Source organism: Halichoerus grypus, chromosome 8 (assembly GCF_964656455.1).
Source record: "Halichoerus grypus chromosome 8, mHalGry1.hap1.1, whole genome shotgun sequence".
In the NCBI taxonomy this organism is placed as follows: domain Eukaryota; kingdom Metazoa; phylum Chordata; class Mammalia; order Carnivora; family Phocidae; genus Halichoerus; species Halichoerus grypus.
In genome coordinates, this window is record NC_135719.1 from 112,917,071 (window position 1) to 112,929,964 (window position 12,894).

A 12,894-nucleotide genomic window follows, 5' to 3' on the forward strand; every position below is an offset into this window, starting at 1 on the left:
GTCCTGCCCCAGCAATTAGGCAAGAAAAAGAAATAAAGTCATCCAATTTGGAAAGGAAGAATTAAAACTCTCACTATTTGTAGATGAAATGATATTATATATAAAAAGTCCTAAGTACTCTACCAAAAAACTTAGGAATAATAAGCGAATTTAGTAAAGTTACAGGATACAAAATCACTACACACAAATCTGTTGTGTTTCTATACACCAATAACAAGCTATCAAAAAAAGAAGTTAAGAAAATAATTTACAATTACATCAAAAAAATAAAATACCTTGGAGTAAGTTTAACCAAGGAAGTGAAAGACCTGTACATTGAAAACTGTAAGACATTGATTCAAGAAATTGAAGAAGACACAAATGGAAAGATGGACTGGAAGAATTAGTACTATTAAAATGTGCATACTACCCAAAGCAGCCTACAGATTCACTGCAATTCCTACCAAAATTCCAGTGGCATTTTTCACAGAAATAAACAGACAATCCTAAAATTTATATGGAACCACAAAAGACCCCTAATATCCAAAGCAATCTTGAGAAAGACCAAAGCTGGAAGCATCATGCTTCCTGATATCAATGTATTGTTAGGCCTGTATCATATAGAAGTGTGATATATTTGCCAATAATTGCAGAATGGAAGTCAGTGGAAACAAAGTTGTATTAAGCAAAAGAAATGATTCCAGATGATAACTTGAATCCATAGGAATAAAGGAGAACCAGAAATGATAAAAAGTTAATGTAGCAAAAGCAATAAATATATACTTGTTCCCTTTCAGTTTCTTTAAAAGACATAAAAGTATGTAAAATGATAATTATAACAATATATTATTAGGCTTGAAACATTATAGATGTAATATGTATAACTACCACAAAAAGGGGCAAAAGGAGAATAGAATTATACAGGATTATTGTTTCTTATCTCACCAGAATTAGTGTAAACTAATGCTGATTCTGGTAAGTTATTTATGGCAAGCCCTAGAGCAACCACTGAGGAAATAACTTATTTTAAGTGAAAAAAATCATTAAATTAAAATTCTTTATTAGAAGATATACACTCAATGCAAAAGAAAGCAGTGAAAGAGGACTAGGGAGAAAAAAAAGATGAGATATAGAAGACAAAAGGAAAATGACAGACTTAAATCCTGCTATATCAATAGTAACATTAAAAGATTAAACAGTTGAAAGGCAGAGATTGTCAGACTGGATAAAAGAACAAACTGAAGGGGCGCCTGGGTGGCTCAGTCATTAAGCGTCTGCCTTCGGCTCAGGTCATGATCCTGCATCGGGCTCCCTGCTCCGCGGAGAAGCCTGCTTCTCCCTCTCCTACTCCCCCTGCTTGTGTTCCCTCTCTTGCTGTGTCTCTCTCTGTCAAATAAATAAATAAAATCTTTAAAAAAACAAACAAACAAACTGAAAGTAAAAGGGTGAAAAAGGCATATCAGGCAAGCAGCAACAACAAGAAAGCTGGAGTACCTATACTATTGTCAGAAAATAATAGACTTTGAAATAGAAAATGTTATTAGAGATTAAGAAGGACATTTTATAGTGATAAAAGCATCAGTCCATCAGGGAGCTAGAACAATTATATACGCAGCTAACAATGAACCACCAAAATATATGAAGGAAAATTGACAGAAATGAAGAGAGAAATAGACAATTCAACAATAATAATTTAAGACTTCAAAACCCTACTTTCAGTCATAGATAGAACAAATAGGCAGAAGATCAACGGAAAACAGAATGTTTGAACAACACTATAAACCCAAAACACCAAACAGACATCTATAGAATATTCCACCTAAAAACAATAGGATATACATTCTTCTGAAGTGTACATGGAACATTCTCCAGGATAAATCATATGCTAATACATAAAACAAACAATACATTTCACAGGATTGAAATACTAAAAAGTTTATCCTCTGACCAGAAGGAAATGAAATTAAAAATCGGTAAGAGAAAGAAATTGAGGAAACTAGCAGATATGTGGAAATTAAACAACACATGCCTAAGTCGCTAGTGGTCAAAGAAGAAATGAGAATATACATTGAGATGAATTAAAAGAAGACACAGTATACCAAAACTTGTGAGATGCAATTAAAGAAGTCTTTAGAGGAAAATTCATAGCTTTAAAATGCCTATTTAAAAAGAAGATTTCAAATCAATGCTTAACCTTCCACCTTATAACACTGGAAAGAGAAGAGTAAACTAAACTTAAAGAAAACAGAAGAAAGAAATTAATAAAGATAAGAAAGGTTATTATGAAATAGAAAATGAAAAAAAGAGAGACATTACTACTGACCTTATAGAAATAAAAATGATTATAAAGGAATACTGTGAATACTTGTATGCCAGTGAATTATATAACTTAGATGAAATGGACAAATTCCTACAAATACAAACTACCGAAACTGACTCAAGAAGAAATAGATAACCTGAACAGATCTATAACAACTAAAGAGATTGAATTAGTAATCAAAATACTAACTGTAAAAAAAATCTGAAAACTATATGGCTTTGTTACACAATTCTACCAAGTATTTTATTTTATTTTAAGATTTTATTTATTTGACACAGAGAGACAGCGAGAGAGAGAACACAAGCAGGAGGAGTGGGAGAGGGAGAAGCAGGCTTCCTGCTGAGCAGGGAGCCTGATGCCAGGCTCGATCCCAGGACCCTGGGATCATGACCTGAGCCGAAGGCAGACACTTAATGATTGAGCCACCCAGGCGCACCACCCCTGCCACAAGTATTTTAAAGACTAATACCAGTTCTTCACAAACTCTTCCAAAAAAAATAGAAGTAAAAGCACTAACCAATGCATTTTCTAAAGCCTGTATTACCCTGATACCAAAAGCATATAAAAACATTACAAGGAGGGAAAACTACAGACTAATATCTTTTATCAAGGTGGATGCAGAAATTTGTAACAAAATAATAGCAAACTGAATCCAGCCACGTATAAAAAGAATTATACCCCATGACCAAGTGGTATTTATCCCAGGAATTCAAGGTTTCTTTAACATCGAAAAACCAATTAATGTAATATACCATATCAATTGAATTAAAAAAAAAAAACCATGTAATCATCTCAGTAGACACAGAAAAAGCATTTGACAAAATCCAATACCCTTTCATACTAAAAATAATTAAACTAGGAATAGCAAGGAGTTTCATCAATTTGATAAAGGCATCTATGAAAAACCCACAGTTAACATCATACTTATTGGTGAAAAGCTGAATGCTTCCCTTAAGATCAGTAATAAGACAAGGATTTCATTCACCATTTTGATTAAACATCATATTAGAGATTCTATTAGAGATTCTAGCCAAGGTAATTAAGCAAGAAAAAAGAGATACTCAGATTAGAAAAGAAGAAGTGAAATTATCTCTGTTCACAGATAGCATGATCTTGCATATAGAAAAATCTAAGGAATCCTCTAAAAAACTTAAAACTAATAAGTTCAGCATGGTTACAGGATACAAGATAAACATAAAAAAATCTATTGTATTTCCATACACTAGGAATGAACAATCTAAAAATGAAGTTAAGAAAACAATTTAATAGGAAGAAATTTAACAAGAAAAGCACAAAACATGTTCTCTGAAAACTATGAAACATTGTTGAAAGGAATAATTTAAGATTTAATAAAATGAAAAAAACATCCCATGTTCATGGCTCAAAATGATACGACAATACTCCCCAGTTGATTTACAGATTCAGTACAATCCCTATCAGAATCTCAGCTGGCTTTTTTGTGATATTGGCAAGCTGATTCTAAAATTTGTATGGAATTTCAAAGGACCCTGAATATACAGAACAATCTTTTTTTTTTTTTTTTAAGATTTTATTTATTTGACAGAGAGAGACATCGAGAGAGGGAACACAAGCAGGGGCAGAGGGAGAGGGAGAAGCAGGCTTCCCGCGGAGCAGGGAGCCCGATGCTGGACTCGATCCCAGGACCCTGGGATCATGACCTGAGCCGAAGGCAGACACTTAACAACTGAGCCACCCAGGCACCCCTATACAGAACAATCTTAAACAAAACTGTCAGACTAACACAAATTTCATAACTTTGTACAAACCAACAGTAATTAAGACAGTATGGCAATAGCATAAAGATAGAGATAAAAATCAAGGAAATTGAATCAAAATCTAGAAATAAATCCATATGGCTATGATCAACTGATTTTAACAAGGGTGCCAAGACCATTCTAAGGGGAAAGAATAGTCTTTTCAACAAATGGTGTTGAGACAGTTAGATAGCCACATTCAAAAAAAGGTCATTGGACCCTGTATTAGTTTTCAGAGCTGCTGCAACAAATTACTGCAAACTGGGTGGCTTAAAACAACACAAATTTATTCTCTCTCAGTTCTGGAGGTCAAAAGCTTGAAATCAAGATGCCAGCAGGGCCAATCTCTGTACAGAGGCTTTAGGGGAGAATCTTGCCTCTTCCAGCGGCTGGTGACTCCTGGTATTCCTTGGCTTGTGACAGCATAACTCCAATCTCTATTTCTGTCTTCACATGGACACCTTTCCTATATCCCCCTATGTCAGTTCTCCCGTCCCTTTCTAAGGACACCAACCACTGTATTTAGGGCCACCTAAATTGAGGATGATCTCATCTCAAGATTCTTAATTACATCTGCAAAGACATATTTCGAACAAGATTTACAGGTACCATGGATTGAGGCTGAGATATATCTTCTTTGAGGGATACCATTCAACCAACTGCAGGCCGTTACTTCATACTATATACAAAAATGAACTCAAAATAAATCAAAGACCTAAATATAAGAGCTAACACTGTAAAAATCATAGAAGAGAACATAAGAGTGAATCTGTATGATTTCATATATGGAAGTGGATTCTGAGATATAACACCAAAAACATGAAAACAAAACAAAACAAAAATAGATAGGATTTAATCAAAAGTAAAAACTTTTGTGCTTCAAAAGATATAATCAAGAAAGTAAAAAGACAACTCACAGAATGGGAAAAATATTTGCATATATCTGATAAGGAACTTGTTACTAGGATATTTAAAGAACCCTTACAATGCAATAATAAAAAAGACATTTTTATTTAAAATATGAGCAAAGGATCTCTATAGATATTTCTTCAAAGGAGATATACAAATGGCGCAATAAATAAGCCCATGAAAAGATGTTCAGTATCATTTGTCATGAGAGAAATGCAAACCAAAACCACAATGAGATATCACTTCATACAAGGACATACTACAATGGCTGAAATCAAAAAGTCAAATAAGTATTGGTGGGGATATGGAGAATTAGAACTCTAATACAGTGCTGGCAGAAATGTAAAATGGTACAACCATTTGGAAAATATTTTGGCAGTTTCTTAAATGATTAAAGTTAGAGTTACCATGTGACTCAGTAATTCCACTCCTAGGTATATACCCAAAAGAAATGAAAGCATAGATCCACATAGAAACTTGTACATGGATGTTTATAGCAGCATTATTCATAACTGACAAAAGGTGGAAACAACCAAACTATCCATCAACTGATGAATCAATAAGCAAATTGTGGTTTATCCATACAATGGAATATGTATGGAATATCCATACATACAGTGTGGCTTATCCACCATAAAAAGGAATAAAATACTGATATATGCTACAACATTAATGAGCCTTGAAAATACTATGTTAAGTTAAAGAAGCCAGTCACAAAAGACCATTATGATTCCATTCATATGATAATTCCATAAAAGGCAAAACGATAGAGATAGAAAGTACATTAGTGGTTGCTTATGACTGGGAGAATGAAGGGATAGAGTAATAGCTAAAGAGCACAAGTTTCTTTTTGAGATCATGAAAATGTTCTAAAATTGTGGAGATAGTTATATATATTTGAATATACTAAAAAAACTATTGAATTATATACTTTACATGAGTAAATTGTATGGAATGTGAATTATATCTCAATAAAACTTTTAAAAAGAGCCTATTGTGTGATTGTCCACTGTCTACTATTTATGACTTATGCATTGTTGAGGCCAGATGGGGTGAAGGAATAGAGAAGGAAAGAGAAGTAGATGAGATTTTGCTGTTTGGGTTATTGAATGGATGGCTATCATTTCAAGCTTATTCAGAGAGCTACCAAATAGAGGTGATTCTTGATTCTGAAGACAAGTAACTCATGTGTATATTTTAATACACCATTTTCTGTTTAAGTTTGCCTAACTACAATGGAATTTTTCTCTAAGTTTATAAATAAAATGTGAAGGCCTGAATATAACTTTTTCTTCTCCTCCCCCACCCCCCTTTTATACTTTAAAGGGAGTTTACACTGGGAGAGTACTTACCCTTCAAGAATTGTTGATCCAAGTTGGGAAGTTAAATGCTGAAGCTGTTAGAGGTCAGTGGGCCAATCTGTCATGGGAATTGCTTTATGCCACAAACGATGATGAGGAGCGATATAGTATACAAGCTCATCCACTACTTTTAAGAAACCTTACAGTACAAGCAGCTGATCCTCCCCTGGGTTATCCAATTTATTCTTCAAAACCTCTTCCCATACATTTGTATTAGAGCCCATTTTGGCTTGTAAGTGTATTGTCATCAAATGAGATGTTTTTATTTTTTCATTTTAGAAAAGTAACAACGTGATTCCTCATAACTTCACTGGACTTCTCTTTCTCCTCCTACAAGTCAGATACCTGAGAAAAGCTAAGCTCTGTAAAGTTGATTCTCTCAGCTATCTTAATGTTTAAAAAACAAACTGTCTAACATAAAAGAAGTAGTTGGCCAACATTTGCGCCCTATGCATTGTGGTAGGCTTTAGCAAATATAAAACATTTGTATAAGATTAGGTAATGAATTTATTAATGCTTTCTTAAATATGTGATAGGTGGCTTGTCTTATAGAAGTCAACAACTATGTAATTTTTACATTCCTAGAAGATATACACACATATCAGTGTTTTTATGTAATGATAATGGATCCTACTGCAGGTTGCATAATGTATATTTATTTATTTGAAATATTAAATTTTATAGTATTTTCAAAACTTTGTGCTGTTTTGTTTTGACATTTAATATGGTCTGAGTGTTTTCATATAATCTATTCATTTTCTTTTCATATACTTCAATTCAGAAACCTTAAAAACTTTTTTTTAAAAGATTTTTTATTTATTTATTTGACAGAGAGAGACATAGCAAGAGGGGGAACACAAGCAGCAGGGGGACTGGGAGAGGGAGAAGCAGGCTTCCCACAGAGCAGGGAGCCTGATACGGGGCTCGATCCCAGACCCTGGAATTATGACCTGAGCCGAAGTCAGACGCTTAACGACTGAGCCACCTAGGTGCCCCAAACCTTAAAAACTTATAATAAAACCTCTTCCAATAAAATCTTTTTCCTTCCTTTCCCAGTATCCTTTTGATATATGTGAAAGGAAATGGGTTTATCTTGTTCATCAGGATTAACAATGTTTGGATACAACATAATGAGTGACTGCTAGAGGCCATTCCGTAGATCTGGCTCCTTAAGCATTTCTTTTCAGTTGAATATACTGCTTCTGAAGAATGATTTAACCCAAATGACTAGTGGTTACTAGTGTCTTAGGTATCTAAAGGCGGAAAGAAATGGGAGAAAAATTTTCATAACACGATAAGGACTTTCATTCTTTTGCTGTTTATAGATACAGAGGAGATTGGTGGTTGCATGAGGAGGAGGGTAAGGGTGGATGAAATGGATGAAGGGGATCAAAAGGTACAAAGTTCCAGTTATAAATAAGTCATGGGGATATAATGTAATGGGGATATAATGTAGAGCATGGTGACTATATCTGAAAGTTACTAAGAGTAGATCTTAAAAGTTCTTATCACAAGAAAAAAAATTTTATAACTGTGTGGTGACAGATGTTAACTAGATTTTGGTGATCATTTCACAATAATATATATAAATATTCAAGCATTATATACACCTAAAACTAATATGTTATCTGTCAGTGATACCTTAATTTAAAAAAAATTAGCATTTTCTGAATTTCATGTTCAGTGTAGCCAATAAAAATATTAAAACATGGCTGCTTACAGGTTAAGCATCTGGCTCTTGATTTTGACACAGGTTATGATCTCAGGGTCATGGGATGGAGCCCTGCATTGGGCTCCATGCTCAGCAGGGGGTCTGCTTGAGATTCTCTCTCTCCCTCTCCCTCTGCCCATCCCTGCCCCCACTCAAATAATAAATATAAATCTTTTATTTTTTTTTAAAGATTTTATTTATTTATTTATTTGACAGAGACACAGTGAGAGAGGAAACACAAGCAGGGGGAGTGGGAGAGGGAGAAGCAAGCTGTCCGCGGAGCAGGGAGCCCGATACGGGGCTCAATCCCAGGACTCTGGGATCATGACCTGAGCCGAAGGCAGATGCTTAACGACTGAGCCACCCAGGTGCCCCTAAATAAATCTTTTAAAAAATCATTATAAGGGGCACCTGGGTGGCTCCATCGTTAAGCATCTGCCTTCGGCTCAGGTCACGATCCCAGGGTCCTGGTATCGAGCCCCACATCGGGCTCTCTGCTCAGCGGTGAGCCTGCTTCTCCCTCTCCCACTCCCCCTGCTTGTGTTCCTGCTCTCACTGTGTCTCTCTCTGTCAAATAAATAAATAAATAATAATAAATCATTATAAGATTTTATTTGTTTTATGCTTTTTTTTCCCTAAAGAGTATACTTACCGACTTTTATGAGGCAATGGTAAATAATATTAGAATGAACAGTTGGGATGCTAAGAAGGAAGACATAGATGTTTATTAGAATATGGTTATAAAAAAAGATTAAGAGAGGTCTCAACATAATAACCTAAGTTCCTACCTCAAGAAGCTAGAAAAAGAAGAACAAAATAAACCAAAAGTGAGCGAAAGGAGGATAAGAATAAAGAACAGAGATCAATGAAATTGAAAATAGGAAAACAACAGAGAAAATTTTAAAAGCAGTGGTTCTTTGAAAAAGAAAAAAAATTTGATAGAATGAAAGAACTCACTAGAAATCAAGCAGCCATTAAAAAGATAATGAGAAGAGAGGCAAGATGGCAGAAGAGTAGGGGACCTTGTTTCATCTGGTTCCTTGAATTTAGATAACTATCAAATCATTCTGAACACCTATGAATTCAACCTGAGATGTAAGAAAAGAATTGGTGGAATTCTACACATAGAAAAGCAACCACTTTTTGCAAGGTAGGAGGTGCGGAGAAGTGAATCAGAGGGGATATATCGGAAGATAAATGGCGGGGCGGGGGAGGGGGCGAGGGAGCTCCCCTAAACCAGCTACCAGAAAGTGATATAGCTCCGGAACACAAAATAGGAACTTTTAGAAGTCTGCTCCAATTAGAGACGTCCCTGCCTGAAAGGCACTCAGGTGGTGAAGCAGGACAAAATCTTAGGTGAGACCGTGTGGTCTCAGGATCTCCAGGGTCACAGAAAGAATGGGGATGCCTGAGCCAGCAGAGTTCCCAAGCATCAGAGTGGGGAAACCAGCTACGGTCAGCAATCCTGGGACGGGGCTCTCAGCTCGGTTTGCCATAAACCGCAAACCAGGGCACAATCCAGCAACTGCACTCCATGCAGGGGACCTGCAAAAGGCAGAAACATGGTGACCCTCCGCCTTCCCCACAATAGGCCCATGGCAATCCTCCTCCTTCCTCCTCCTGGAGGAATGGCACAAGTGCACACCACAGAAGTCTGAAGAGTTTGATGCACACAAAGACTGCTTTTCCCTGAGGGTATACTGAACAGCGAGGGTGATGATCTTTCAGCTCCGGGGCTGGAGATTGGGATGCCACCATGTTTACTTTCATCCTCTAAAGTGGCCCAGAAAGCCTTCAGGGAACAAAAGCAACATAGAACAACCCAAGCAGCTTACACAGAGCCCTGCCCCCTGGCAAGGGTGGTGCCACTCCACCTAGGCAAAGACACCTAAGAATTAGCCCCTTCCCCAGAGGACCAGCTGGAACATCAGGGGAATACCAACTTTACCAAGCACACAGAACTGCAAAACTCCAGCACTATTCTAATAGTATATAGAATTTGAGGGTTTTTTTCTCATGATTCTTTTATCTTTCAGTTTAAAATTTTCCTTTTCTTTTTTTCCTTTTCAACTAGTTTCTTATTTTATCAACTCTTTGTTTTTAAGTTTTTTAACTTTCATTTTTACATTTACATTTTATATTCTTCATTTTTGTCTTCCTTTCCCTGTATTCAATTTATTTTTGTATATATATATATGAGTTTTGCTTTCTTTACAATTTTGGGATTTAGTGTCTTCTAACAAACAGACCAAAATACACCCAGGACCAAGTGGATCACCCTGTTTTGTCCACCTGGAAGATTATATTCTCTCTTTTCTCCCCCCCTTTTTTTTTTCCTTTTATTTTTTGGTTTCTGACCTCTTTGGATTTGTCTGGTGTGTATTTCGCTTGGGTTCTGGTTGATATTTTTTATTTTGTTCTCTCATTTGTCCATTCTTCCCTGGCCAAAATGACTAGAAGGAGGAATTCACAACAAAGGAAAGAACCAGAGGTAATAGTGTCTGCCACAGATCTAATGATATGGATATAAGTAAAATGTCAGAGCTAGAATTCAGGATAACGATGATAAAGCTGGGCTTGAAAAAAGCATAAAAGACACTACAGAAACGCCTAGTGCAGAAATAAATCTAATCAGGCCAAAATTAAAAATGCTTTAACTGAGATGCTGTCTAAATTGGATGCTCCAACAGCTAGGGTAAATGAGGCAGAAGAGTCAGTGACAGAAGACAAGATGCTGGAAAGGAAGGAAGCTGAGGAAAAGAGAAAAACTAATGGACCATGAGGGGAGACTTCAGAAATCAGCACTACCATAAAGTGAAACAATATTAGAATTATTGGGGTCCCAGAGGAAGAAGAAAGAGAGACGGACAGAAGGTATATTTGAGCAAATCATAACTGAGAACTTCCCTAATTTGGGGAAGGGAGCAGGTATTCAAGTCCAAAAGGTAGAGAGAACCCTCCTCAAAAATAATAATAGACCAACATGCTGACATATACTAGTGAAGCTTGCAAATTTCAGAGATAAAAGGAAAATCCTGAAAGCAACTCGAGGCAAAAGCTTCTTAACCTACAATGGTAGAAACATTAGGCTGGCAGCAGACCTATCCAGAGACCTGGCAGGCCAGAAAGGACTGGCATGATATATTCAAGGTACTAAATGAGAAAACCATGCAGCCAAGAATACTTTATCCAGCAAGGCTGTCTGTCATTCAGAATGGAAGGAGAGATAAAGATGTTCCAGGACAAACAGAAACTAAACTAAAAGAATTTGTGATCACTACACCAGCCCTGCAAGAAATATTAAAAGGGATCCTGTAAGTGAAGAGAGAGCCCAAAAGTAACACAGACCAAAAAGGGGAACAGAGACAATATACAGAAATAGTGACTTTACAGGTAATACAATGGCACTAAATTCCTATCTTTCCATAGTTACTCTGAATGTAATTTACATTCATAAATTTGATAACTTAGAAAAGTAATCAATTCTTGAAAGCCACACACTCCTAAAACTCAACCAAAACTAAAAAAAGATGAAATAGACAATCTTGATATACTATAACCATTAAAGAAATTGAATTTTTAATTTAAAATCTCCTAAAAAAGAAAGAATCTAGATTCCGATGCTCTGGTTTCTTTATTTTTAGATTCATCCATGTTGTTGCATGTATCAATAGATCATTCCTTTTTGTTGCTGAGTAATACTCCATTATGTGGAATATTCTACATTTTGTTTATTTCATTCATCTGTTGTGGACATTTGGGTTTTTTACAGTTTGGCACTATTATGTAAAAGCTTTTATGAACATTCATTTATAAGTCCTTGTATGGACATATGTTTTCATTTCTCTTGGGAACATACCTAGGACTAGAATGGCTGGATCATATGGTAGGTGCATGTTTAACTTTTAAGAAATTGCCGAACTGTTTTTCAAATCAGTTGTATAGATTATTTTACATTCCCGCCAGCAGTATCTGTATATAAACTATGAATTTCATTTGTATAAACCCTAGAAAATGCAACAAATCTATAGTAACAGAAAGTACATCATTGGTTGCCTGGGCCGGGGTAGGCAGGGCAAGTAATTACAAGGGGCACAAAGGAACTTTGGGGACTGATGAATATGTTTGCTCTATTGTCTAATGGTTTCACAAGTGTGACCATATATGTCAAAACATATCAAATTGTATACTTTAAATATGTGCAGAGCACAGTACATCAACTATACTTCAGTGTTAAAATAATAATAGGTGTTAAAAATAATAGGATATTTATTTTGTTTACTTAGTAGGATATGTTATTTAGCCTTGGAATAACAGATTGTGACTGAAGTCTCATGTGCCTTACTGGTGCACCCAGTAGTTGAACAGACTAAGCCTAAAGCCATAGCTTCTCCTGCTAAGTCTTCTAACCATCTCACCAGCTGTCACCTTGCACAACCCCATCTCTGCCTCACTTTCAGCATTGATAGAATGAGCACACCATTTCCTTCCTATTTCCAAGGGCCGTTTGAGATAATGGTTAGGAAATGAGAGGTCAGGGCAAAATGATAAACTTTTTAAAAACTCAGTATGTGAACACTTGGTTTCACAGCTCTTGACTATTTTTGACAAAATGAACTTTGACAGAAAGCTGCCTTTCCATCTTGGGTTGCTCACAAAAAAGATCAAGGAAGAGGGAGTTTATACACATAAAAGTATATGATTGTACATGTCATAGAAAAACACCATACGGGTGAGTTTTTAAAGATCACTTTATTTATGCCTCTTCTACCCTTCATTGGCAGGAGTAATTGAGCAAACTAAACTCATTTTTCCTTCATCCTCAAACCACGCTAATTT

The 12,894-nt window shown here is 35.9% G+C and overlaps 1 protein-coding gene across 2 annotated transcripts in view; it reads left to right on the forward strand.

Moving 5' to 3' along the window:
- PCNX4 (pecanex 4) overlaps positions 1 to 7,217 on the forward strand; it is a 41,208-nt gene extending 33,991 nt beyond the window's left edge. The window contains exons 11-12 of one of the 2 annotated variants that reach the window (XM_036099584.2): positions 6,310 to 6,388; positions 6,624 to 7,217. In XM_036099584.2, the coding sequence (XP_035955477.2) occupies positions 6,310 to 6,388; positions 6,624 to 6,631 (87 nt within the window). In that variant the 3' untranslated portion in view covers positions 6,632 to 7,217. Of the gene's footprint in view, positions 1 to 6,309 lie in introns of both variants that reach the window. The other variant, XM_036099583.2, reaches the window with a different exon arrangement.
- The last annotated feature ends 5,677 nt before the right edge of the window (positions 7,218 to 12,894 follow it).